Raw genomic sequence first — 26,936 nt, 5'->3', positions numbered from 1 at the left:
AAACCCAGACTTTTTAAAACACAGCTGACTCAGTTTTGGCTAGAAGACCCCGGGCTTATGTTTTAGTCTGAACAGGCAGAAACTGAGACTTTTGAAAGCAATGACGCAAACACCCACATTTGCTTCCTGATTGGATCTTATCAGTCACGACGTGTCCTTCCGATTCATCACACCCTTATCACATGACCCTATTTCTGAAAGAAAACAAATGACATCAGCCTTGAGCGGTTAATTCAACCTGGTCTCACTTTTCACCATTTTGCCATCTCTTTTCTGCAACTAAGCGACCAACTGCAGAGTAGACAACTGCTTACTGCCCAGTATACGTGAATGGTCATGTGATAAAGATTGTTCCTGAAACGGTGCTTAAACGCTCATTTTTATTTTAAACGGCTGTTTAAAAATGAGTGTGGATGTAGTCTGATCCTGGTTGCTGTTGTTCTGAGCCATTAAGCGTGTGGAGCAGTTTGACAAAAGGACTTGGACACCTAATCAAACGGCGCAGGCAGAATCGCTTCCATATGGAAATGACGAGCTATTACCAAACATGCAAATAAATTACTGGCAAAGTGAAGAGATGGGGATTCCCTTAATCGTACAGGCCGACTATTTTCCCTTGATTTCCCAGTGTTTGCTACATGCATAATTGATCAGTGTAGTGGCTGGGCTTAATGTGTTGTGGATGTGCCGGGTGGCAGCCCAGCGGGACTCATGACACGCCTTTGATATCTTGTGTTTATCTCCCTGTCTGGGACACTGGGGCTGTGAGAGAAAATATGAGAGAGTGAGTTAAAGTGCCTATATGGTGTGTATTTGTCAGTGTGAGTGTGTGTGTGTGTGTGTCTGCTCCTATGGAAAGCGCCGTCTCTGTACTCTCCATTTATATCTTCATTAATCACTGTTCCCACCGGGAAGGCGGCACAGAAGAGCCTTTCAAATGCAAACGCACCCTCTCTCTCTCTGCTTGCACACAACACGCACAAGCTGGCAGTCTCCCACAATTCTTTTACAGTATACCTCCCTCGCCTCCGACTCCCTACCCCCCCACCCACCCACCCCCACCCTCAACACACACACAACCTGCTCTTCTGACTGTCTCCCAGGGCGACCAGACAGTGGACAGTTAATCTTTTCATCAACTCGTCGATTAATTAATACCAAGACTCCTCATTATTCCGGATCTCTTGCAAAACAACCCCAGCAAAGTAGTCAGACGTGTTACGATCCAAGCCGCTTTTCTCTTCTGACAGTCTTGTTTGAACTTGTAGGCTGTTATATTCCCCCTCACTTTCACTTGTTCTTGCTCTCATTTTCTTTAAAAGCGACAAACTGGTCTGACGCCCTGAGGGGGGGGGGGGGGGGGCGCAGAACATGCAAACATGCTGTCAGTCCAGGGCCCTTTTAAAGCCTGGAGGACATTTGGCTGGGGAGGGGCTTAGCCAGTTTGTTTAGTCTATGAGACTGTTGGCAGACGTGGCAGAGGTTCCACTGTATCTGGACTGACCTATCTCTGCTGCTGTGGCTAGCTTACATCAGTCCCAGTGCTGCGCATTATCTTCTTCCTGTGGTGCTGAGGTGGGAAAAGAGCCCAAGCAAAGGAAACGGGTCAAAAACAACAAGCTACAGCTAGGGTGGGAAACTACCACCAACCAACCAATGCTAGATTTTAAACATGCAAGAGGAGAACTAAACTGCAGCTGAAGACTGCAACAGTTTTCAAATGTTGGTATTAAAAAACTGTGAAGATTATGAAAAGGAAAACTAATGTAATGGACTTTGTGTTCCTCCACTATGCTGCAATGCTGTTATGGAGCTGTGATACTGGCACTGACCTGATGGTGACATACCAGAGGCCCCTTGGCTCAGCCCCTCCTACCTTGCGGGGCCCCATTTAGCCCTTTACAACAGGCAGCAAACACTGGCCAAGGCACAGCTTGTTGTGCACGGGGAACACGTACAGTCTCCCACACCGAACTACATACAGGCGTGATAGACTGTAGGTTACTCTGAACCAGCATTCAAAGAAGCTGCTGTGTATTCAGTATAAGTGGATAATTGTACTTTGGAAAATGCACAAACACATGGAAATATGTGTATGGGTGTCTCGGGGTGGGGTAGGGGGCAAAGGAAAGGCTGGGGAAATGCGAGCTAGTCGGTATGTGATTGGCCAGCCAAGAGGGCTGTTCCAGGCTAGATGTGTGGTTCAGCTCAGGTCTTGGGGAGGTTAATTTTCAACCGAGGAAAGAAGAGCTGGGGCCCAAGCCCCCTGTAACAATCTGATGGATGTGTGAGCACTGCTTGTTTTATGGAGAGGCGAGAGTAAGAAAGAGGAGGAGAGTGCTTTGTGAATGAGACACCAACCAACTGTCCTGACCTTACCCTGTCATTGCCCTCTTTTCAGACTCTTTACCTCACACATCCCACCTCAAGTATCTCCTCCAGACGCGGCCTGTCTTCTGACCACAGTTATTTGCGTTTGTCTGACGCTACTCATGTCTGGCAGCCTGTCTGAGTTATGAAAATTACAAAAGTCGGCAGCAGATGTGGAGGTGAGGTTAACTTAGGAGACTGTTGCACATGTCTGAATGCAGACAGAAACTTATGCAAGGCTGGCTGCGGCCCCTGTAACTGACTCTCCTCGTTTCACTCTTCTTTTATTTCCTCCTGCCGCCCTCTCGGTCCATCTCCTCCTCTATTCAATGTCCGTGTCACCCAGCAACTCACCACATCCATCAAGGTTGGAGACCCAATCAATAGTCACTGGCTTTCCTCTCATCCACCTAGCAGACCCACACAAGTGGTCTTATTGCTTATGTAACGATCGACTTATCGGGTCATTTGGCTGCTTATTTTGTTACTGTCCACTGATTGGGGCCCGGGGGGTATTGACTGCTTACAGACACATGTGACAAAACAGCAGAACTGTCTGGGTTAGAAGAAACGGATGATGGTGAGAGAAAAGGAGGAAGAGCAGACCGAAGGCCATATGTCAACATGTGTGTGTGTGTGTGTGTAAGGACATGAACCCAAGAGGAGCGGGGCGGATGGAAGATGGACGTCAAGATTGAGGGGAGAGGTAGGGGAAGAGATAGCGAAAGGGCAGCACAGTGAACGATTAGCGTGCTCGCCAAAATCCAATTAGATACAACCCAAGAGAATGACTGACAAGCAGACAGACAGACAAGAGCACACAGCCCAGGAGACAGCCAGAGAGTGCAGCTGCACTGGTCTGCGGTAATGAAGTCACTGGTTTCCAAATAGCAAAAAGAGGAAGCCAGAGAGATGCAGCTGTCTGCCGTCTGTGCCGCAGCCACTGTGTCAGACCAGCCAGGGAGGCAGACAGAGGAAGGCTGTTCTCTCCGTCTGACACTTTTGACTCTGGGCCAGCACAACACTTACAAACAAGGCCGAGGCAATAAGAAACACGTAGCCATGTTCACTATGTTGCTCTGCTGTGGAGTTATGTTGCAAGGGTTGGGAAACATGCCTAAAATATCAGGCCAATGTTTGTTTTTACATATTTGGAAACAGCAAAATTGAAACCATTTTAAATTAGTTTTTAAAATATTAATTGACCTGATGTGAGTATAAGTGGGGAATTTTGTCACTGAGATGTTTTGCAATATGCCAGTTCTCTACAACTTGTCTGATGACACGCCATGTAAACACATAGCCCAGATAAACAAAATGTCCCTCCAGCAACAGTTATTTCACAAGGTAGTGGGGGATGATCTGTTTCTTCCTGTCTTGTCAGAGGAAATAAAAAATAAGAAATCACCTAATGAAAATTACGACACATGATCATGTCTCAGTGGAAAGTACACGCGCCTGTCACAACCCCTGAAGGCAAAATGAACTCATTGTCTGGTAGACGCTGAAGTAACTCTCGAGATAAGGCATCAGCTTGTTGCTGTCTGTTGGTGGCGTCTGTCTAGCAAACTCTATTTACACAGCAGGGATCAGTGGACAGTGTAGCTGCGCCTCGGGGGCACAAAGCACTGTTTATAGAGAGTGAGTCCTGGAGTTTTTAACTGCACCTTCTCAAACCAAACACTCCGAACAGGATATGGGACTAGAAGCCATTGGAGAAAGTGTGGGGAAGAAAAAAAAAAACTTCCAGAAGGCTCCCCTTGTTTGTGTCTCTTCTCCTCCAGAAGTCCCACAGCTCTCCGGTAAAACTATGAACTGCTTGTAAATGTGCACACTGACACTGTGTGTAAATAAGGGCCACTGGGAAAAAGGGTCTGCAGTCAGGGTTAGACCAACACGCTGAACCATCTTTCTAAGAAGTGTGTAACTATAAGCTGCCTGCCTGGCTGGTCTTCCACTAACATCCACTGGGATGTGGAAAGTATGAGTCACACAGCCAGTGCAGTGGAGGCGGCTGGACACAGAGTCTGGAGGATGTTCAGGGTGAGAGACATATCCGTCTGCCTCACTTCCTGTTCAGCCAAACACACACACGCACATAAACAGAGAGTAGTTGATCTTGGAAGGGAACACCAGTGTCCTGAGTGAAGCGGGACACTGCCAGCTCACCTTGTTCTCTGGCAACTGACCTTTCACACACCCGTACATCCGCTCGGATTTGGATGGGGAAGGGTGTGGGGGGGGGGGGGTGAAGTGGCATCCTCTTTTAAATGCCAAAATCACCTGCTTCCTGAAGACTCACAGGCAACTGTCTTTCCAGGAATTTGACCATTTGTGACAGCGTGGCGTGTCTGACCACACGGACCGAGCTGTTGCATAAAAATCTCACTTCCACAATTGGTCAAGACAATTTTCCGATCAAGACCCCTCGCACGAATAACAGAACGAGGTAAAACCCGGCCATAGACTAAAAAAAGATACAACAACAACAAAAACACATAAACTGAGAAATCACCCCACAGAGAGCAGACAGCACCTGAAACTGTGGTGAGACAGAGGCTCCAGAGAGCCTGGCAAAGTGTGAGACAGAGAGAGACCAAGATGCGTCATACTAGCCTCCAGTTAACAGCTCATTACACACACACACTGAGGTTGGCAATATCTCACACATAAAAACACACACACACACAACAAAAAAAATGGTGGGTCTCTTCATCCTCCTTGAGCTTGTTTTTATACATGTGTGTTGCATCTGCGGTCTGTGTACGCTGATGTTTTTGTGCGTGCCCGACATTGCGTTCATGTTTCCTCTGTGGTATTGAAACATCTATGTCTTTGTGAAGGAATGTCTACATCTTCCAAAACGCATACCTTAAACCAAGGCGGAGGAAGAAGAGGAGGAGGAGGAGGAGGAGGAGGAGGACAATTGGGAAGAGGCGAGACAGGAATGCGGTCTGGACACTAGACGAGACAGCAGACGGTATTTCCGGCAAATTCACACCCAATGTTAACCAGACGGGGGGAAAAAAGAAAAGGCATCTCTTTATTTCACATACGCAAATAATTTGTGCCCTCTAATACAGCGCTGTGCACTCTCACACCTGCATACACACACTCTGAACACACACACACACACACACACAGAGCGACCTCTCTACACCGCAGTCTCTCACTTATTCAGCTGCCTGCTGTCCTACAATAACAAATACACCAAGCTACCAAAGGTTGTGGTTGAGTCCATTTCTATTCTAAATGTGTGTTTGCTGGTTAATGATCAATTATTTATAGATTTTTTTATTTTTTTTAAACTTTATCTACACTGGTGGATTTGAGAGTGAAAAAACCCTGTGAAACGTCAAAACACAAACCCACCTTTACCCAGAAAACAATACAAAAATGGCAGCCCACTGTGGTCAGAGGGAGGTCATGAGACATAAACCAGTCAATGGCAGGGAAACAATCTAGAGCTTTTCCCCCCCTCTGAATGCCGACTTTTCAATAGGCTTGCTGCTCTTGTGCCTTAGATGCTGTTTTGACACAAAAACACAAAAAGAATCATCCTCTTTAGAAGACTCTGCCGTGTTCTGGCCTTCAGTCATGACTGCTGGTAATATAGTGGAGGCATTTCACTATCCTGGTGGTAAAAAGGGTCAAAAACCTCTAATGTGGACTGAGATCCATCAGTAGTACCCACATCTAGACACTTTATAAACTCAAAGAAGCACCTGTATCTGTCCTTCTTGGCAAGCAGCTCAAAGATTTTAACAATTTCTATCAATCTGAAACATTTCTCTTATGAATTCAATACAATGTTTCTGAAATTTAGCTTTCATTTCCATTTTCTTATCATGTGTTGGAATTTGAAAAAGACAATTTAAAGTTATTCTGCGCAAAGTAGAAAATTATTTTTGTTAAAGTCCGTTAAAAGGTCAAATTAAAGGTAACTGCCGGCATGTATTTTCAACACAGGAGTTAAAGAGCTTCTTCCTGAGCCTCGTATATCGACCTTTTGTTCAGTGACATTCCCGATGACCTCCAGGTGACCTGAAGGGACAAATGATGCACTTCCCCTTCAGCTGTGGCCAGCTGGCCTAACCTCGTCTGATCAGACCTGAGCAGGCAGATGTCACCACCTGTCCCAGACCTCTCTCACACATACTGGGTCAACGCTGGTTTAAGAAAACACCAGCCGTGAGGTTGTCTAGTCAACCTGCTGAACGCCACAACAACATGGACTATACTGTTACAGACTAGAGCAAGAGCCAACTACCCAGCTAAAGACTTTCAGAGCACATAATACAACATCATTTAACACAATTTCAGTCGTTTTCTTACCAGCATGATGATGAATGACATTTTATAGCATGACAACAAGCAAAGTATAATTGAGAGGTGTACTCACTTTGTCTAGCGACCTCTTCAGCTGGTAGTGGAACTTCTCTTTGACCTCATCCAGGAGCTGCTTGAGCTTGGGCTCCTCAGGCATACCCTGGTACTTCCTGGCAAGCTGCAGGTAGCAGGGCCACTTGGCTGAGTCAAAGCCCCAGTGGCAGGTCCTCTTATCAGGTGACTTGTGTGAATGCATGACAAACTTCTGTGGTGAAAAGAGCAAATGGCATTCAACACACTGGATGCAGGGCGCCTCGGGCTGGGTGTAGAACTGGGGCACAAAGAGACCCTGGCACTTCCCCAGACACTGGTGCTCCACCTGAAAGCTGGCTTCGCTCTCCTTCAGCAGACCCTGGGCCGACAGCTTCCCACTGGGGTCGGCAGGCAATGCCGCCCCGGGACGCAACAGAGCATTGCACAGACGCTGTGCATCTGTGAGCGTAATGAGGCCACAGGAAGGTGCGTTGAACGGCAGGATGCCCAGCACCTTAAGGATGTGCAGCTGCTCAGCATCGCAACGTGAGCAGTAGACGTAGAGCTCGTCACACACAGTGTTGATCTGCTGCAGCGAGAAGTCGCGTAGCACGGAGTTGAGCACCTGGGGCAGGCAAAGCCGCTTCTCTCCCCCCACGACGAAGCAGGAGATAGACTCTCCCTCCAGCAATGAGTGGGTGAGTTCAGTGGAGCTGTCGCAGGGAACCAGCAGAGGGCCCCCTCCCAGGACGGGAGGGGACGGCAGGGGAGGCATGCCGGAAGGGGAATGCTCATGGCCGGTACGGGCTGAGAAAGCAGCTGGGCCCCCAAGGGAGCTCTGGCTGCTGAGGGTGAACTGGGCCAGTGTATGTTTAAGCCCAGGGCTCAGGTCCAGGGCTTTAGCAGAGCCCACAATGTGTAGTTCAGCCCGACCCTCCATGTCCATGTCAGACTCGTGGCACAGGTCCTCGATCTGCTCCTTCTTCACCTTGGGAGTTTTGGGGAAGGAATCCAAACTGCGACGCTTTAGGTTAATCTCCGCCATCACTCGCTTCTTGATGGGTGCGTCTTCCAGCCGCTCTCTGTACAGCCGTTTCATGTTGCCCTTGAATGAGGTCAAGTCTTTGAAAGGGGTTTTCAAACTGGTCTGGGTGCTGGCCATGTCTAAGCACTGCGTTATTGTCGTTTCTGTAGGCTAATTGAGTTCTTGTATTCCTCTGAGTCTTTTTTTTAGTCTCCTCCTTAAGTTTTTTTCAAATGACACAAATCTTCTGGTCGTTAGACACATGCATGATGGTGACTGAAGTTTTCTGTGTTGTGATCCGTTTCCTAAGCGTGAAAAAACAAGAATTTAGAAAACAGAAGAGGCGAGAAAAAAAAAAAACTAATTCAGTCGCTCTCTAATTACTAATAAATTAACTAATAAATTGCTCTCCTGTAGAGGAATAAACAAATAGAAAATTATCTCATCAAAAATTGTTGTTGAGCATGAAATATCCATAAGGGGTTTAAATGTTTTATGACTGTTGTCCCGGCTGGGGGCTGAAGAGGTTAATGGCTGTTTGCATGGACCACTAAGCCAAATGGCCATTACCATACTTCACACAAACACATGGCTTTCTCAGCCCTTGTAATTGAACCCCAGGGGAAATTTGCATCAAGGTTTTCACCAAAGGTCTTTGAAACAAACTTTCCAGCACAAAGTGAGAATTTTAACAACCGAAACCAGTTGACCAGACATGACAACTCCCCCCAACCACCACCACCACCACTACTACCACCCCTCTTTCCATTACATTGTTAATTTGAGGCTGATACACAATGGTCCACAACATTTCACTTTGCAAATGAAAGTGCCCCTCCAAACCATATTGTGCCTCCCCCTAGGTCTGCTTACCCCACGCTGACCCCATCAACTGTATGAAAAAACAACTGATAAAAGCGTTAACAGCAGTCGTCCCCTTCTCTAGGTCCTTTCACAGCTTGACATACAACAGTGTTGAAAAGCGGTGTTTCCCCTCTCCTTCTTCTTTTTTTTAAAACGCTATGCCTTTGCTGCGGAATTACTCAATCGGCCGTTATAAGGTAAACAACACTTAACAAGTATTCCCAATTATACGCAAACGTAGTTGATAATGGCTCCTGCTGCAATATGACACCAAGAGAGAGATTGGATGCACTTCAGCTTGGAAATGCAACATCTACAGTATCATTGCGCTTTGATTTCCTCGGGAAATACTCTTTGATTTTACAAATCTGCACTAATGGAGGGTTTTTAAAAAAAGCACATTTGTTTCGTTGACCACAGTGACTAGATTCACACGCTTTTGCTTTTTTTTTTCCACCGAGCTGCTTGCTACTGCTCCTTTGGTGCAAAATCTCGGTCTCGATTCCGACGCGGGTTTATGGTTTGTGGGCGTCTTTTTAATGGCAAAATATCACCGTGGGTGTGATTGAAATAACAACACACACACACACGAAAAACTGCACACTGCAAAATCAGATCAGCAACCAATAAAAACGAGTCTACACATAGACCTACACAGGGAGGCAGCCTGCTCCGGTTTTTTTCCCCTCTGCTTTAAAGCCTCCAGGAGCTTGTACATCAGGAATTAGACGCAGCCCGCATTGCTTCGCTATATAATTGTGTCTCACAGCTGGTATACAAATCCTTCATCCAAGTGTCACCCTCTACTCCTGATATCCTCCTTTTTTGCTGCCGCTGCTGCAAGGACACCGCGTATAATAATGCTCCTGCTCTGTATCTCCCCCCTTCTTCCTCCTCCTCCTCCTCTCCCGTCTGTAAACTGTACCTCGCCTCCTCTCCTCTGCTGGCTCGCCACGACGGCACTGGTATGCAGACAGCACTGATAATGACATTCACTGTCTACACTACAGTCTGGTCTGGGGAGGCACCGCCGGTCGAGAGGTTTACACACACACACACCGCTTTTGGTGAGGGGCAAAGACTGGGGGTTAAAGAGGGGGGGTAGTAGTGTACAACCGCGGCTTGCCCCTGTGTGTGTGTGTGTGTGTGTGTGTGTGTGTGTGTGTGTCAAACACGCAGGTAACTTAACAGTGCCTATTCGAGTCAAATCACTCTAAGATATTAAATAAACCTGTGACATTATTATTAAATCATAATCTTGCGTTTTTGACATCAAACATTAATACAATATATACAGTGAAAGCGCATTAAATGTGCGCATTAAATGTGGAAATCATCTGACAAACATCGATCTGTAACATTTAACACTAACAGGCTAATGTTAGCCGGCTAAGCTACCTCCAGTTCACCCCCGGTTACATCCCGCTATGGTTGAAGCTGTCTGACCGACATGTCGGGCTGTGAGAAAGGCTAACTTCACCAGAGTAGCCCCCACCCCCCGGGTAAAGACAAGCGGTAATGGAGCAGACTGACCTGCCTGGGTTTGAACAGTAAAAGCCCCAGGGGTAAGAGAGCGGTGTCCCGGTGCAGGGGTTCACATCAAGCACCCGGCGAGAGTGAGCGATAAAAGCAGGCTGTAAAAACGAGCTAACCCCAGATAGAAAGCGACACAAGCAGGCTTAGTTAGCTTCGCCTTCCTCTCCTCTACGTCGGCTGCGACTAAAACACTCAAACCGAGGGTCGTCCCGAGCTGAGGTCCACTGTCGGTAAAATATAATATATAAGATATATTATAAAATAAATATAAATACAAAGCTCGACTCGGTCAAACATGTCGGGTTTAAAAAAGCTCCCGTCGTATGTTTTAGTATTTCAAAACCAATAAATAAAACCTAAACCCTTTAAACACTTGCCTTGGTCGCTGCTGTCGCTCCTCTCGCTCCGATGTCTGCTCGGTACTGAAGCTCGCGGACCGTCAACAGGACGCAGCTCGAGGCTCCGCTACAGCCGCGTAACGTCACGCTGCACACGGGCGGAGAGGCGGAGACGTCACCCGGCTGACGGAAACTATGCGGGGGTGTCTGTCTGCCTGTCTGTCGGTCTGTCTATCTGCTTGCTTGCTCGCCTGCCTGACCGTCTACCTGTCTGTCTGCCTGTTTATCTGTCTACCTGTCTGTCTGGAGATGTGTTTCCTCCTCTAGCAGCAGTAGCAGCAGGCAAAGCTGAGCAGACGGGGGAGATTGATGTCAGCAGCAGGCTCTAGCAGTGGAGTTTTAGCGCTATGTTAAATATATATATATGTGTAATTTAATGTAACCCAATTCAACAGCTCTGCTTTAAATATTATATTTATGAACTTAATACATTTTCAGTTCTTGTCCACATTGTCAAAAAAAAGTGATAGACCTAGTGTTACTTTACGTTCATTATGTAGGTCATGGTATGTGATGGTGGTGTATATAGACCCCGACCGATATAGCTCAACCAATATTATCAGCTGATATTGGCCTATCACAGATATATCTGTATCGGTGTTTATGCTGTCCAATATATGCCGATATATATTTATTTTATTTTTATATTTATATATTTAAGATTTGAAGTACATTTAACCCTTTTTCCTAATTCAAGTTTAATACAAATTAAATTCCCAGTGAAGTTCCCTGTTTCAATGTGCTGTCATTTTATAAAGATTTTAATAATAATAATAAAAGTTTATTCTTAAACTGTAATGTATAATGCCTCCATTACATATTTTGTGTTTATGTATATAGTCTGTATACATAGCATAATCTGCCGATATGTTGATATCGGAATTTTTAAATTTCCTAATATCCATATCAGCATCAGCCACAAAAATCCAGTATTGGTTGGGCTCTAGTGGTGTAAGGTGCTTCCTAATATTTTGTCCACTCCATTACCAAACATTAGTGGGGCAAAATATTAGGAACACTAGTCAATATAATGCACCCCAGTACACCACCACCACACAACATAAAGTAGAATTATCACCTTTTTGACAATGTCAACAAAAACTGAAAATACTTAAGCTTGAAAAAATAGAATTTGTAGAGTATGCTGTAGTGGATTGAATTACATTAGGCTGGTGAGTGTAGATTCAGCTCTTCACTAAACATTTGCTTTATTACAACAAGAAATGTGAGAGAATGTCTGGGAGAAACATTTTTTATAAAATATTACATGATTTTTTTAAAGCCTATCAGTCTTATTTTGAATTTCTTAAAACCCAGTCTCATAGACTTGCTTTTATGTGATGTCATCTTTACCATTTTCATATCTTTTTATCTTTCATAGTCTTGTCTTCACTCTACTGTGTCTTAACTTTATGTCAGTGTTATCTTGCTTTTGTTTTGTTTTGGTCTTACTGTTTATCTTTCGGTTGTTATTTTGCTTTCTGAGTCTTCGTCTTTAAAGGTACTACATAAATAAAGTTATTATAATTATATTATTATTACACCCATATTCACCTTTATGTTCCTGTCTTTTTTCATAGGTTAATTTGATTGATGTGGCCTTGGGATGACATTGAATGGCATCAAGTGACCAAAAAAAGGGGGTGTCTGCTTCTTCCACAGCTCCCTTCCCCCACTCTTTTTATGGAGCTATTCTCTGGAAAAGGTCAAGAGGTCATTCAGGCAGTCTATTCATCCTTTAGTGATGATTGGAGTTAATAAAATCTGTGTATGAGAAGGTCAGCTTCAAACCAGGAATGAGATATATGATATTATTCTTTCAGCAACTTTTACTCTGTATGTACACTATCATCCATAACTCTTGGCTGAAGTCTTAATCTATAAAGGTTATCATGCTCTGCCTACAAACTGTTTTGTTTTGTTAGGGTTTTCATCTGGAGTACACCCTGGCTGGCTGACTGACCCACAGTCTGATGTCACACGTCTGTGAGAGCGGAGAGGCTTGATAAAGCTTTGATAAACAACACAGTCGGCCGTTTCGCCGCAGCCTCTCTCTGGCTCACTCTCTGACAGCAAGGTCAGCAGTTGTATTATGAGAGCAGATGTGCGTACACCCTGTCCAGCCCTAGAGAACAACAAGAGGGGCATTGATTTTCCTGTAATAACATCACTCTGTGTACTGCGGGGAGTAAATTAATCTCATATGTGCAATAATGTGACCAGCGCTGATTGTTCATCGTAGAAGCGTAGACATTGGTGGGGGAGTTGGGAATCACAGACAGCGTGGAACAGACCAGCATATGATAAGCCTCTCCATTAGCTGAGACTCTGTCTAACTGTTATTGGACTTAGTGCTGAGTAGACCCTGGGGGCAGACACCTCGCAGTCGTTTTCATACGTCTTGTCTGAAATCAATGTAGGATATTGAAATGTGCAATGAGTTGTCGGGTGGATGTATCTGTAATTTGGGGTAATGATGCTTTGCTGAAGTGCTAGTCTGAAGTCACACACCTTCACCGCACCGTTGGAGGTGTCAGACGGGTCAGGGTGGACATGAAGCAAATTCTTCTGCTCTCAGACGCTTGTCAGCAGGTTGCATCAGGTGTCATATTGAGGTCACTTTAAAGGAGGATGTCATGGTTTATTTGGAAGTGTTTCTCAGAAAAACGAAAAAACAGACTCATTACTCATTTGATAGTCATCACCGGGGCTCTTTGTAATACAACGAAGGAGACAAATAATGAAATGATGTAATCAGTGTTTTGAGACAAAGGTGAATCATACTGAATGCCAATGAGAAGCAATTTTTCAGCTAATAAAGATCAACTTCATATGAATAATAATCAGCATGGGACTAGAGATGTACCAATCCAGATTCTGACGCCTCAAAATATACAAATTGAATCAATCTGCAATCTTTTAATTTAAGTTAACCTGAAGTTTTTCTGTAGCACTAAAAACAGAGTCAGCAGCACATGATGACATAATGAAGGTCATGATACTATGAGAAAGGACATGTATTTAATGTGGATTGGCCCCATAATGGCGGAGGTGTTTATAGGGCATTGATGCTGATGCTGTGTGTCAGATTAGTACATTTCACAAGACAACTGACCCCAATAAACTCTAAAGAGGCATGTATTACAGGTGCACTGTCAAAAAAATGCTAAATTATTTAAAGGGTAGGTTCTCACATTTTTAGAGTATGTTTCAATACAAGAATTCACGTGCTGTATGTATGTTGAAAGTTACTGATAGTTATAATCATCCCTGTCCCCTTATCTCACAGTGAAGTGATCCCTTCATTGTGCAAATCCAGTGAGAGAAATGGGGGACAAAAGTCACAGTCAATTCAATGTCAAGTGTAGCTGAAGCTAATATGAGTCTTCAGCAGTCTGTGTTAGACAAATCAAGTGGGAGTCTCACAAATTCACTGTTTTTTGTGCACACAATTCCTTCTTTGTGTTCGCATCCTTCGGTTAGCAGCTCAGTGAGTAAATATAGTGTGGGGGAAACACAAGCAGGGAATTTAGCACACAAAAAAACACTAAAACTTTGGAAGATGCCCACTTGATATAAGTAACTCAGACTGCTGAAGCCTCATATTTGAAATGCATTCTTGCGTCTCTCCATCTCTAACAGTGATTTCTAACTTTATTAAGAGGATCAGGTATCAGCCAGACTTGACCAATCCACAATGTGTGAGTTTAGGTATCAGAATTGGCTCTGGGAGAGAAAAAAATGGATCCCTAATTGTTTCAGTGCCATTATGTGGGGGAGGGATTATATTATAGAGACCAATATCTTTTTTATTGAAGAAGTACAGTCTGGTTTGTGAGTCATGTATTAGGATGGACTTGGCGGAAGCACTAATAACACTCTCTTTCCTTGACAGATCGATAGTGTTTCCTTCTTGTGTTATCACTTGTTTAAATTGTTTTATGTTTTAATTGCATGCGTAGTGGCTCCTTTTCATCCGTCATCCTCTAGGAGCCACAAAGACACTTTTCATGTTCTCTGTGCTGTGTAACGACAATAAACTTAAATTCAATTTTAAAAATACATTTGCCCCTAAAAACATAAAATACACTAGCAAAAAAAAACTGCAATTGAAACTCTTACTGTCTGACACAAACATGACACAAACAGCATACTGGGGATTTCCAAAATGCTGCTGCTTGACACTGAACCTAATACTGTTTAACCCACCTTTGTGAAAGTGTTTCAATGATGATTCAAAAATGTTGTCGTTAAGTATTCATTTAGCCTTTTTCCTCCGTGCACAGAGGTCATCATCTCATATATTCTTCACTCTGGGTGTAAGGTTTCTCCTATAAATCATGTGTATCTCTCTCTGTTTGAATCAATATATTGTCTACAGCACGTCTCCTCAATCATTCCTACCTGTAAGTCCCATGCATTTAAATATGTACGTGTTTCTGAAGTGGTGCTCATGAATCACCTCAAGTGTCTCCTAATGAAACAAATGTTTTAATTATGCTATTACTCAAGATGAGACCACTATATCATTACAATTTACGGAAGTAGCACACGCACAATTTGTGGCTACATTTAAAGGGAAGGTGGAACGAGTATACTTAACTGCTCGTCACCTCAGCACTACAGTCGAGAGCAGCTGTAGATGTAGCGTGTTAGCGAACAGATCATGCCAAGTAGAACACCTTAAACTGCAGTGTGTGTTTTACTAAGGGATTGAATTTAGCAGCAAGTATGATTCTTCTGCTGCTTAATTAATCCCTTCAGGGACGGAATAAAACACCCAACAAGATAAGAGCAATTATAACAGGATGTTTTTTTCAGATCCTCCTCCGTTTTACATCATTAATTATAGAAGGTTAGTCTTCCTTGCGTCTTCCACAGGGTGATGTGGAGCCACAGTGCCTGGAGAGGCGTACCCCCTATTCTCCCCCGGAGAGGGCACAGGAGCAATGTCAAACATACCATCACGGGAATACAGAATTATGCAAAGACATTTATCCTCGTCCTGTGTGCGGCAATGCTGTATTTGTCTAGTGCGGGCATATAAGGGGAGTAATTTTCCACAAAATCTGGTTCGGTTAATACAATGGTTTAGTGTAGCAGGATGTGAAATAAGCCTCACACAATGGTTTTCTATCAGCCATTGTGTGAGTTATTGCAGCACACAAATCAATCCGTTTTTATTATTTTTGACACATCATCATTTCCATGACCCTTTTTTTTTCACCTCTCAGCGTTCGGCAATGTGTGAGGGCAGAGAGGAGAGCTCTGGTGTCAATGACCTTTTCACCCCCCGGGGGACACTGAGGGCCTTTAAAAGCTAGGCTGGAGTCACGTGACTAGCAGGGACACAAGCAGCTGGAGTGGAAAAACTCCAGTTTGACAATTTGAGCCTAATTCCCTTCTCTCCAGACACCCATGTGGGTCTGGCAGCTCAGGTCTGGTCTCGGCAGTAAAACTATCACAAGCCTGATGGTGCAAGTTAATGCGGCCAGACGTGTGTTTACATGATCTGAACAGGGCCCCATTTTTCGCCAAGAAAATCCACTTTTTAGTAGGACGGACTGTCTGTTAAACAGTTCCAACATGGCATGTTCACATTACACAAGGTTTATTAATTGCAAAACTTAGACTGTTGGATTTTTAGTCACACTAGCAGCATAGCTTCAGGGTTGGTAACGGTCCCCAAAGAATGTGTGCTGACATTGGGGAATAAAGTCTAATTATTTTAAGGCTTAAAATGAACATTTGGTAACTTTAATAATCGCTTCATTTTTCATCATCATCCCATATCATTTTAACCCTTTCATGCATAGTGGTCACTACAGTTTACAGCTATTCAAAATCTGTTTTCTAACATATGCATGATGATAGATTTTAATGGCGTGGTGACACTTCAGCCACAGTGGACACTAGTGCATCATCCCATACACTACCACTTTATCTGTTTGGTTGTAAATTAATTGATTTATGTTCATGATAATGTAATGTAAGGTAATTTGATGAAACATTTTTTCATGCCTAAAGAGAAATAAAAGCACTTTCCTGACTGAGGTTAACATGATTCATGCATGAAAAGGTTCAAATGTGTCTCGTCCAATACTTTGATTTATGACAAATACCTGACAATTTCTGTCATTCTGATCAGCCTCAGCTTTACTTTATGTTAAGTGCCAGTTAATAAATGTTAACATTTAGCTCAACATGCAGTAGACTTGTAAGTTTATGTAACAAAATACAGGACCCTGTTATTTTTGTTTTGGTATACAGAAACAAGAACTTTAGCAGGAATGTTTCAAGGATATTTGGTTTGGTTCCCTGGAGGCAAACACACAATTAGCATAAAGATAGTTATCATTCTCGTCTTCCAACAAAAAACACTTTGGGTTTTTATATTCAAAATAACATCAGCAAACTAAAATTACAAAAAACATTTTAATTCTAGTTAATGCAGCACATGAAACCCTTATTTTACCAATAGTTCAACTCGCAAGAGACACAGTTTTAAAATAATGGTCAAATTCAGTGCAGCCAGCCAAGGCCAAAATAATGATAAATAAATAAACTGTACCTCATTTTTCATTCAGTGAAACTCAAAATGATCAAGTATTAATAACCTAGAAGACATCATGACATTCAGTGCTTCTTGTGGGTCAAATTTCCCAAAAACTAGGTCCTACAGTTCCCATTAGGCAATTTAACATCTTCCACAAATGTCCTCTTCGTTAAAAAATCCAAGCCCCTGTTGATCAAATATTTGAATAATCCCACAATAAATCAGAAATAACCCCAATGACATCACCAGGGTTATTTTCTCCTACCTGAAAAAGCGCCTATTGAGCTTTGTGTAAAACTAGTTGTGTCCTTTTTAAATGAAGACAGACACACACTGACACAAGTTACCACAAGAGAGAAATAAAATGTTTATTTTACCGTCAGTGTTTTTTTCTTTGCACTAATAATAAAGATCAGCAGAGTCCTCTGGGTGATTTTCACACCCAAAACACATCAAATACAACAAATAGTGTTTCCATCGGGTTCACCCAGTAACATTTTGGAATTAACGTGTTAAAGAAAATCCAGACCTAAATCTGATTCACAATAGAAAGTAACAATAAAGCAAAAAATAATGTGTAACAGATGAACATGTTCCTCCGGTCACCACGTGAGCCCAAAAACATTTTCCAAGTAGAAAGAAACTTTGACTGGAGACGAGTCTGGAGGTTCATGCGCCATCACTTAGTGTTGTTACAGTCTGGAGGGGGCGGGGGTGGTGGTGGTGGTATATGCATGATAGCAGTATTAATTCAGCAGTTCGATTCATTACATGAATTGTGAGTTAGATATGGTAAAAAAAAAGGAGCACAGTAGACACATTTTTGTTTTTACAGTTTTTAAGCCACACCTCAGAACCAAACTGGTAGTATGTCATGGCTTTGTGCTCTTGATTCAGTAATTATGTTGAGTTGTTTGATTCACAACCAAAGACATACATGGAATGGATAAAGTACAAAAAAAAAATTATCAGACCATACATCTCAGAAAGGCATAGTATTAAAAATGAGCAAAAAAAAAAATTCAGAATATATAATTTCTATGACTTAGGACAGCACATCTTCCTTACATTTACTGTACCGTCTAATACGTACCAGCAATACATTTTTCAGAAAAATGTTTTTTTTGGTCCTGTGTGAATGTATGTTTCATGGATGGTCTGCACAGCTAAACTAAACCTGTGCTCCAGCGTTCAGGTATCATGTGCTACTCTTCCAGCCCATTTCCCGGCACAGCGAGCTCTTTCATTCACAGTTTGAGAGTTGTTAGTGTTGGTTGGATGCTGCTGTTAAAGTTCCTTCATTCTGGGAGGAAAAGACTTGAAGCAGACACCTTCTCCTCTGACAGATGTCGCATCTAAACAACGAAGACTGAACCCTTTTTTTGTTTTGGTTCTGTTCCTCAGGCTGGACATTTAAACACTCAGGACAACATATATAATGACTGCTATGTTGTTAAATAAAACATGAGAAAAATATATAAATTTTTATCTTTTTCTTCTTCTTTTTTTTTTTTTTTTTTAAAAGGCTAGTGTTATGATTCTTCTCTCCTCTACAGAAGGAAGGGGTGTTGCGACAAAGCTAATTCCAAAATGAGTTTATGACAGGTTTTGTCCGACTGTGGCTTGAAGCTAAAAAGGCCTTGTCTAACATTTATCTTCAATGGTAGTTTCATATATATACAAATAAAATATGCATTGGAAACACCCCACCAGCTGGAAGGAGAGGATGCTCAGTTCATCTGACAGGGGCCGTTGCCTCATCACCTCTCGGCCCCGTGTGCAGCAACCTTGGAAGAACTATGTAGCTTCATGAGCTACAGATAGAGAGGCCCCAATGAGAAAATTGATATCAGTGCAGATTTACATGATATAAAAATAATTAAGAAAGAAGGTAGGCTTAAGGGCAAGTGGTTATAAATGGCAGAGTGTGAGACTGGTTTTGGCAAATAAGCGTTCTACTGTGCATGTGCGGCCCTCGAACAGAAGGTTTATGTCGCCGGGTTGTCTTGTAACTAACTATGCAGCTTGAAGACACTGAGACGCCACATAACACATGCATGAGTGTGTGTGTGGGTGGTGTGTATGAGCGCAGACATCGTGTCCCTCACACACACTCCTCCGCTGACATCAGGAGTGGGTTGATGTACTCAAATCCTTCAAACTCAGACTGGTCGATCTTCTTCACCACGTCACTATGATGAAACAAAAGGAAATAGTTTTTTTTTTTGAAAAGTAGCATCAACACACTGAAAATTCACCATTTTATTGATCATAATAAGACGAAAAAGAGAGCTCAAGAAATGGAAACTCACTCGTCATCAGGCGTGAGCTGGATGGGCTCGTTGGTGAACTGGGCGTCGAAGTTGTCCAGTCCGAATTCCCCTGAGATGTTGGGCTTGAATGGAGGGACCACCTGCTTCTGCTCCAGCTGGAAAAACAAACCAGAAGTCAGGTGGGAGAATAAAAGTGTTTTTTCTGTCAATAAAAACGGTGTTTGACACAGTTTGACAGAGGAGAGCATTAAAAACCAACCACCATCTTTCTTTAGGACATAGATTTCTATTCTATTTCTAATAAAAAGGGTAGCTGAGTAACCAACCCAGTCTCCTTTAAACAAAGCTCAAAGCCATATTAAAATAGTCACTGAAGAGGAATTTATACCTCTGCCTCTCATTACAGTTAGCACAGTTTCTCAATTGTTACAATACAATACTCATTTGTCAGCCAATAACTACGCCCCCTACAGGCAGACAGATGTCTTGCAGGGCAAACTTTCAGGTTAGTGTATGTGCATGTGCTAGGGTAGGTGGGGGAGGTGGAGTGGGTGTAAGCTGATCCCTCCAGACACTCTGACAGACTGGTAGGTCCCTGCTCCAGACCAAACAGGGAAAAAGAGGTCATGGTAATCCCTGGCGAACTGCCCTGCCTGCCTGCCTGCCTGTCTGTCTGTCACATCATCCACCAGCTGATGTCTGTCTGTCTGTCTGTCCATTTGTTGAGGTCATCGAGATAAACCATATCCGATCCTTTACACGTGCACAGGGTTTCAGACCATTTTATTGCTACCTGTTTAATGGAATTAACATAAGAATTTAAATAAATGTATGGATTTATGTTATATGATGAAATGATGAAATATAATAAATGGTCCACCAGGCAAAAAGCAGAATATGGTTTTTGCCTGTAGGCCCATTTAAGCTAGATTCAACTAAATTAGTGTCAGCCTCGTAAAACTGAATGTATTTATTATTTATTTTTTGGTATAAAATACAGCCAACCTTTTTTTCTGAAATGCATAAACTATATCTAGACGAGCCTGTCAGTCTTTTGAATGCCAGTCGCACCACAGCTGCTGTGAGAACACTACAGGACACAGTTTCATTTTACAGTTCTGGTGTCATAAAACAGGAATGTCATTCACTCTCTAATTACATATTTTACTACTTATTGCTGTAACTGAGAACAGGAAGCTTCATAAATAACCAAGGTACAAGTATTTTTAGTGCCAGTTTAACTTTCAGTGGGATGCAATCCTATAAGTCACTTCCGAGATTCTTTATAAATAAAGACCCAGTTGTTCATTCAGATGTTCATGCCCTGCTCCACATTCATAATTCACTGAGTTTTAATCCATTAACATTAATATATAATTACTACACATAGACTCAAACACAATAAGCATGAAAGGCAAAAGAAAAAATATTCACACAAGCAGTTCAAGCTGTTTTTGATACAAATGACCAAAGCCAACAAATCACAGCTTTAAAGAAAGTTACACTAACACTGAAGATTAATGTTGTTCAGTATTTCACAAGAAAACATTATAAAACAATCTAAAATTTGAATAATGGCTTCCTTATGAACATGAATATTAAAAACCTAACAACTCAAGCTGTTAAAATGTTTACACTGTTGGAAAAAATGAAGAGTAAACGTAAAGTTGTTCTGTGTTTGTGTCTTGTCAGTCAGTGATCCGTCTCCGCTCATTTCCTTCCTGCCTTCGGCTTCCCATCTCGGCCCGTCTGTTAGTCAGCCTATCTGCTGTTGTCAGACTCCTGCTTGGCCGGTTTATTTTTTGCTTTTTTTCCCTCAGTCTTCTTTTCTTGCTCCCTGCCAGCCTGCTTTCCTGCCACAAGGACAGGAGGCTCGTCCCATCGCTAATCACCCCCAGCTTTGACAGAGCATATACGCCTGCAGGGCAGGAGAGAAAGAGGGCGACCCTGTACACTTAGATTTGACCTTCTGCTGTCTAGTAGCAGCTTTCTGTTTTTCCTTCACTCCGCAATCAATATATGGATTGCTTTTTGACCTATTTGGCAATGCACCAATACCGATTTCCTTCATTTGAAATTATGATATGAGGCCAGCAAAGAAGAAACTATCCAGATAAGTAGGAAGAAAAAGAGGAGGTGGAAAGAGATGCTGAGAAAAGAAGAGAAACAGACAGAATAAAAGTCAATGACTCACAAGGTCCCAGTCGACGTTTCGGAAGAAAGGATGGCCCATGATGTCAGCAAAGCCTGTCTGAGGGTGGCATCCTAGACGCTCCTTAGGATCCTGTGGGATGCGAGGGTGAAAAGAGGGTGAGAGACAGTTGGAGATAATGGTGGAGGAGACAGACAACAAGTCAGGAAAAGGGCAAAATGGCAGAGAAGGTGAGAAAAAGAGGTGGTGGATTTTTTTTTTTTTTTAAAGGGGGGGTAAAAAAAAGTTTCATAAACAGGTGAAAAGGTGTGAGAACCACATTGTGACATAGACCATAGAGAGATGTAAGGGGGAGAGGAAGGGGAAAAAGAAGAATGCAAGACAGTGAGAGATGGCACCTCGACTCTAACCGAGGCATAATAATGTCATTGTCAGGGGCCTGCAGGAGCCAACACTGTTTAAGATTGATCGAGGCCAGTCTGACGCCTTCTTACCTTGTTGAGGAATCCCTTGAGGACACTGGCGGCTTTGACTGACAACGAGCGGGGGATTCTGATTTGTTTTTCCAATATAACTGCAAGAGGTGAAAGGAGAAAAGGGGTTGGAGGGGGTGCACAAGAAGAAGAGAAGGTGAGATAGATGCTCCTTCAAGGCTAAAAATGACAGAGGGTGCTACTAATGACATTGCTGCAATTCAACCCTGTTGATCATACAACCTTTCAATAAGGTGTCAATGGCTGTTGACAGAAGTGACTTAAAATATGACTTATATCTGTCAAATGGTAATATTTTCCATCCATCCAACACTTTAATGGCAACATTGACTCATTTTAAAACTGTATTTACAAAGAAACAGACAAAAACACTCATGTATTCACACATTTCACTGCAACAGACGGCTTGTGCTTGGTAGAAGAAGTCCCCATTAGAAAGGTGTTGATATGAAGGTGTTTTATGCTCCTGTTGTGATGTTTTTCATTCCACTTACAATCCTTAACCGTAGTGTGTGTGCGTGTGTGTGTTACCTTGGAAGAGGTAGTCTTCTGTGTTCTGGTCTGGATTGTCAGAGCTCCCGACAATGTCGAAGGGCGACCGGCCCGCCATCATCTCAAACATCAGTACGCCCAGCGCCCACCAGTCCACGCTGAACCCTAAAACACACAAACACACACACATTAGATGTTTCAAATCACAATTCTGACAAATACAGCGACATAGAGCAAGCAAGGATGTTAAAAACACAATTTACAAAATAGGAATGCAAACTTTGTCCAAAAAACAGCCATTTCATCAGTACAGCAAGCAAAAGTAGACATGAAAGCACGTCTATAATATTTAAGGCCAGTTATTTTATAATCACACATACTGTGAGTCACTGACTGAAGAATACCAGTGGTTTGGTGTTACTATAGTAACAAGTCTAACAAGGAAATGACCATGCAAGTGTTGTGCATGTTTTCATCCACTGAGTGTGAATCACACACTTTACATCACTACTAACCGTTTTTAAAAGGATGGATTATGGATGAAACATACTGAAATATACACAGATATGCTGTGACTCCACAAGGTCAGATCATTTTATTAGATGTATGCAGCGTTTCAGTCAATGTTGAGATATTTGCATGATAGGAAAACTACCCTTTTTTTGCTTGACATCATCTTTTTTTCCCAGGCTTGTCTAACTTCATTACACATTGTAATGCATGAAGTTGCTGACTTGGCTTTTAAGAGGGCCTGCATTGGTGGCAGCAGAAACAGCGGTAGAATAATCAATTATAAGAATTATTACATGTTTGTGGGTTTTCTAATCTCAGCACTGGAGAAGGTGTACTGATTAACCAATGAACTGAGCATTACAAACTGCAGGAATCTGTGTGAAAAAGTCTGATTCTCACAGTAAGCGGTAAAAAAAAAATACCTCCATACTGTGTACATGTAGAAAATATTCAACCAATAATACATTTTTCTTTTTTTCTATGTTATTCACCAATGTAAGAGGTAAAGATTATGACTTTATTTTGTTGTTTGCTGTGGATACATTAAATAAATTAATCAGTCAGCTCCAAATAATTAGATTATCAACAGTTATTAGACCTAGCTTAATTATTTTAATAATAAGACCACCATCTTTTAGGATTAGTAATAAAGAAGAAACTGGAGTGAATATTGCCCATGCACATAAAGCAATTTTGAAGTGGAAATAATATATTGTTTAGCCCTTTCTAGTGTCTATTTTCACATCAGATATTTTTACTTGTTAGTAAGAAAAGCACAGGCGTCAGTAAGAACACTAACGATGCCTCTGCTCTATTATAACACTGGGCCAGCATCCACAATAACAAGACCCTGAAACCAAAGCATCTAAATAGCATTGTATCATTGTTATTTTCATTATTTAGTTTTTCTACTGTGACATGTCAAATCTATTCTGTAAAAAAAAGCCTATTGTGCTGATGTGTAGACTGATAGATGAGCTAAAACATGCAAAACATTTGTATGATCCTTTAACAAAGGAACTTGTTGCTATGATACCTCTTTCGGTAACCAGGGAGCTGTTTAAAAAAAAAAAAATCTATTTCTATTGTATTGTCTTTATAAAGATTTGCAGCACTCAGTTGTGATGCTGAAACTGATATTTCACTGAGCACTTGTGATTGCTCCTCATATTTGTTCTTAATGGCTGTAACATTGATGTTTCTATGTCATCCTTAACCATGTCACCTGTTTCAACAATTATACTGTACATTATAAATTTAGAGTGACAGAGGACACATTCAGATTAAGGAACAATTATTTCCATTAATAATTTATGTCTTGTTTTTTTTCACCTTTTTTCTTTACTCATTTTCTATTTGGTCATTTATCATCTCAGTTCTATCTAATTATTCTCATTTCTTCATGTTTGCTTTTTGCAGTACTACTTTGAAGAAGACTTTTTCCAATAATGCACCACTTCAGAGTCCATGACTGAGAGCAGCTCCTCGGATATTACTGCACAAAGCATTATACAATGTATCATAGAAAAGCTCGGGATAGCATTTCGGATAAGTGCTTATGTGTTGTTATTCTCACCGTAATCCTCTCCTCGGAGTATTTCAGGGGCGATGTAATTGGGGGTGCCACAGAAAGTGCTTGTTGTATCGCCTGGTCTCAAACCCTCCTGTGAAAAATAAAAAGATCGTCATCAGCCAAGAGATTATCTCCGACGGCTATAAACTGACACTTAGGCAGCTCTCAGGTGCTTTTATCCAAAGTGCATTTTGGTTACATGAGAGCTCAGATCACACATTAACTGGCAAACCACACCTTGCACATGCCGTAGTCTGTTAGTTTGATGTGTCCCTCAGAATCCAGCAGTACGTTGTCCAGTTTCAGATCTCTGTAGATGATTCCCCGCTCGTGGAGGTAGTTGAGTGCCAGACTGATCTCTGCTGAGTAGAATCTGAACGAGAGATTGAAATGTTAAAACTTACCAATGTCTGAACAGAAACAGGGAATTAAATTAATCTGGTTTCTTTTAATGAGACATGAATAAAAAGTGTGAGGGAGAGAGCAGGACTCTACCTGGCGTGTTCTTCCGGGAGTTTCCTTTGTCTCTGCATGTGGAACATGAGATCTCCGCCGTTCACATATTCAATAACAAAGAAGAGTCTGTGAAAAGAGGAAAATGTTTGAAAGTTTATGATTTTACCTTGAAAACTAAATCAATAATTTGTTTAATAATACATAACAGTAGAGAGAAAGCATCCTGTCTTCTATGAATCATAACCCATGATGGGAATCTTTCCACAACATTAACCCTTTCCTCAATCTTCACCTGAGCTGGTATTACACATGATAATCAGTTTACTTGTTATCAGAAGTGATTAGTTTGAGAAAACAGTTGTTTATTGTCTACCCTGTCTCTGCAGTCTAAGAAAATAATCACAATGCCATAAATGTTATCTTGGTTTGGGGCCCCAGTTTTTTGACTGGAAGGCTGCATTACAATTCATTTCAATTGGCGATTGATCTACTAGGGACAAAACTTCAGGATGTGTCGGCTTCTGTTCTTTTTACTTGTTTTTAAACTGTCTCCTGCAAGTACCCCAAGTTAACAGAAGTGCACTATTAAAGTTACGACATGGAACTTTCATTTTGTGTTGATTTTAGCGCCCCCGGTGGACAAAAGCAGTGGTGTTTTTCCAAAATGAAGACTGCATCTCCCATGAGCACTTCCGCCTCGTGTAGTAAATATCTTGCCTAGCATCTGCATTTGTTTTGCGAGCATGTGAAAGGAGGACACTACTGGAGCGTTCTGGTAGCTGAATGTTTACTGTGCATGCCACATGACCGCAACGTCCCCGTTTCGATCCTAGCCAGTGACCTTCGCTGCATGTCCTACTCATCTCGCTGCCTTTGTTTCTTGTCTGCCACTTCACTATCCTCTATCCAATAAAGGCAAAAACACACAAACAATAATCTTAAAAAAAAAGCTGCTTATTTTTAATACTATTTTCCTTTTTTAAACACAGCTTTTTGCAGGACACACTACAATGAGGTAATGTATCTATGTGTGGCTAAGTAAGGTTAATAATTGCAATATGACGATGGTGAAGCAAAGCAAACTTTGTTTCAGTAACGTTCACACACCTACGTTACATGTAAGGCTGCATTCACCATCAGATCCGACAATGCAGCACCTTCCTGCAGCGTTGTGCAGAGGTGCGGACGTGTTTGTGCTTTAGAATAAAAATGCTGTGAAACAATCGGTAAACAATGTTTTCTCAGATTCACTCCTTTGTTCACCACCACTCCCTCTATTCATTCACTCTCTAGTTCATTCCACTGCTGCTGCTCTCTCTCTCTCTCTCTCGCTCTCCTTTGCTCTCAGCTCGCTCTTTCGTTATCTCTCATCTTTTCTTAAAATGAGTCAGAAAGCCAACATTACTTTTAACGTTATAGAATTAAGAGAAATGTCTTTCCCGCTTCCTAGTAAAGTCTTTGTACTCCTCCATGCTGTAATGCCACATGTAATGTAAATATAGGCTTCTTCTGTGTGACGTAAATCATTTGGACTTATTTTGCAGACAGTGGTAGACATTTTTAATAACTATAAAGAAATAACCAATTTTGTCACTACTGGTCTTGTTTGTTAATGCAAGTCATACAGAGGCATCATGAACTGTTTCATAACCAGTTAAAAAGGTCCTTGTAGTAACTTTAAAATGCTAGAATACCATCCATTAAAACAGGCACTGTAGTTCATTGCCTATACCTATTTTAAAACACATTTTTATATTAGGACAGGGTGTCTTCTATAAACTGTCACTACCACAAAATATACCCCAAAAAGGATGTTTTGTCACAATGTGATTATTTCTGCCAAATTATTACAGACGATTCCCAGGTGCTGAAG

The 26,936-nt window shown here is 42.0% G+C and overlaps 2 protein-coding genes across 3 annotated transcripts in view; both read right to left on the bottom strand.

The window, feature by feature from the left end:
• Positions 1-8,057, bottom strand: part of skila (SKI-like proto-oncogene a) — a 33,203-nt gene extending 25,146 nt beyond the window's left edge. Inside the window, exon 1 of the mRNA XM_053329708.1 lies at positions 6,773-8,057. Coding sequence (XP_053185683.1) covers positions 6,773-7,894 — 1,122 coding nt within the window. The 5' untranslated portion in view covers positions 7,895-8,057. The remainder of the gene's footprint in view (positions 1-6,772) is intronic.
• Positions 8,058-17,453: 9,396 nt separating this feature from the next.
• prkci (protein kinase C, iota) overlaps positions 17,454-26,936 on the bottom strand; it is a 35,476-nt gene continuing 25,993 nt past the window's right edge. For both annotated transcript variants that reach the window (XM_053329805.1, XM_053329806.1), the window contains exons 11-18: positions 25,103-25,189; positions 24,845-24,980; positions 24,611-24,698; positions 22,561-22,686; positions 22,030-22,109; positions 21,578-21,667; positions 19,423-19,538; positions 17,454-19,302 (exon numbers count right to left, since the gene is read on the bottom strand). In XM_053329805.1, coding sequence (XP_053185780.1) covers positions 19,215-19,302; positions 19,423-19,538; positions 21,578-21,667; positions 22,030-22,109; positions 22,561-22,686; positions 24,611-24,698; positions 24,845-24,980; positions 25,103-25,189 — 811 coding nt within the window. In that variant the 3' untranslated portion in view covers positions 17,454-19,214. The remainder of the gene's footprint in view (positions 19,303-19,422; positions 19,539-21,577; positions 21,668-22,029; positions 22,110-22,560; positions 22,687-24,610; positions 24,699-24,844; positions 24,981-25,102; positions 25,190-26,936) is intronic.

Source organism: Scomber japonicus, chromosome 12 (genome assembly GCF_027409825.1).
Source record: "Scomber japonicus isolate fScoJap1 chromosome 12, fScoJap1.pri, whole genome shotgun sequence".
Lineage (NCBI taxonomy): Eukaryota > Metazoa > Chordata > Actinopteri > Scombriformes > Scombridae > Scomber > Scomber japonicus.
Note: the sequence above shows the minus strand (reverse complement) of the source record. Positions and strands in the feature narration are given on the sequence as shown.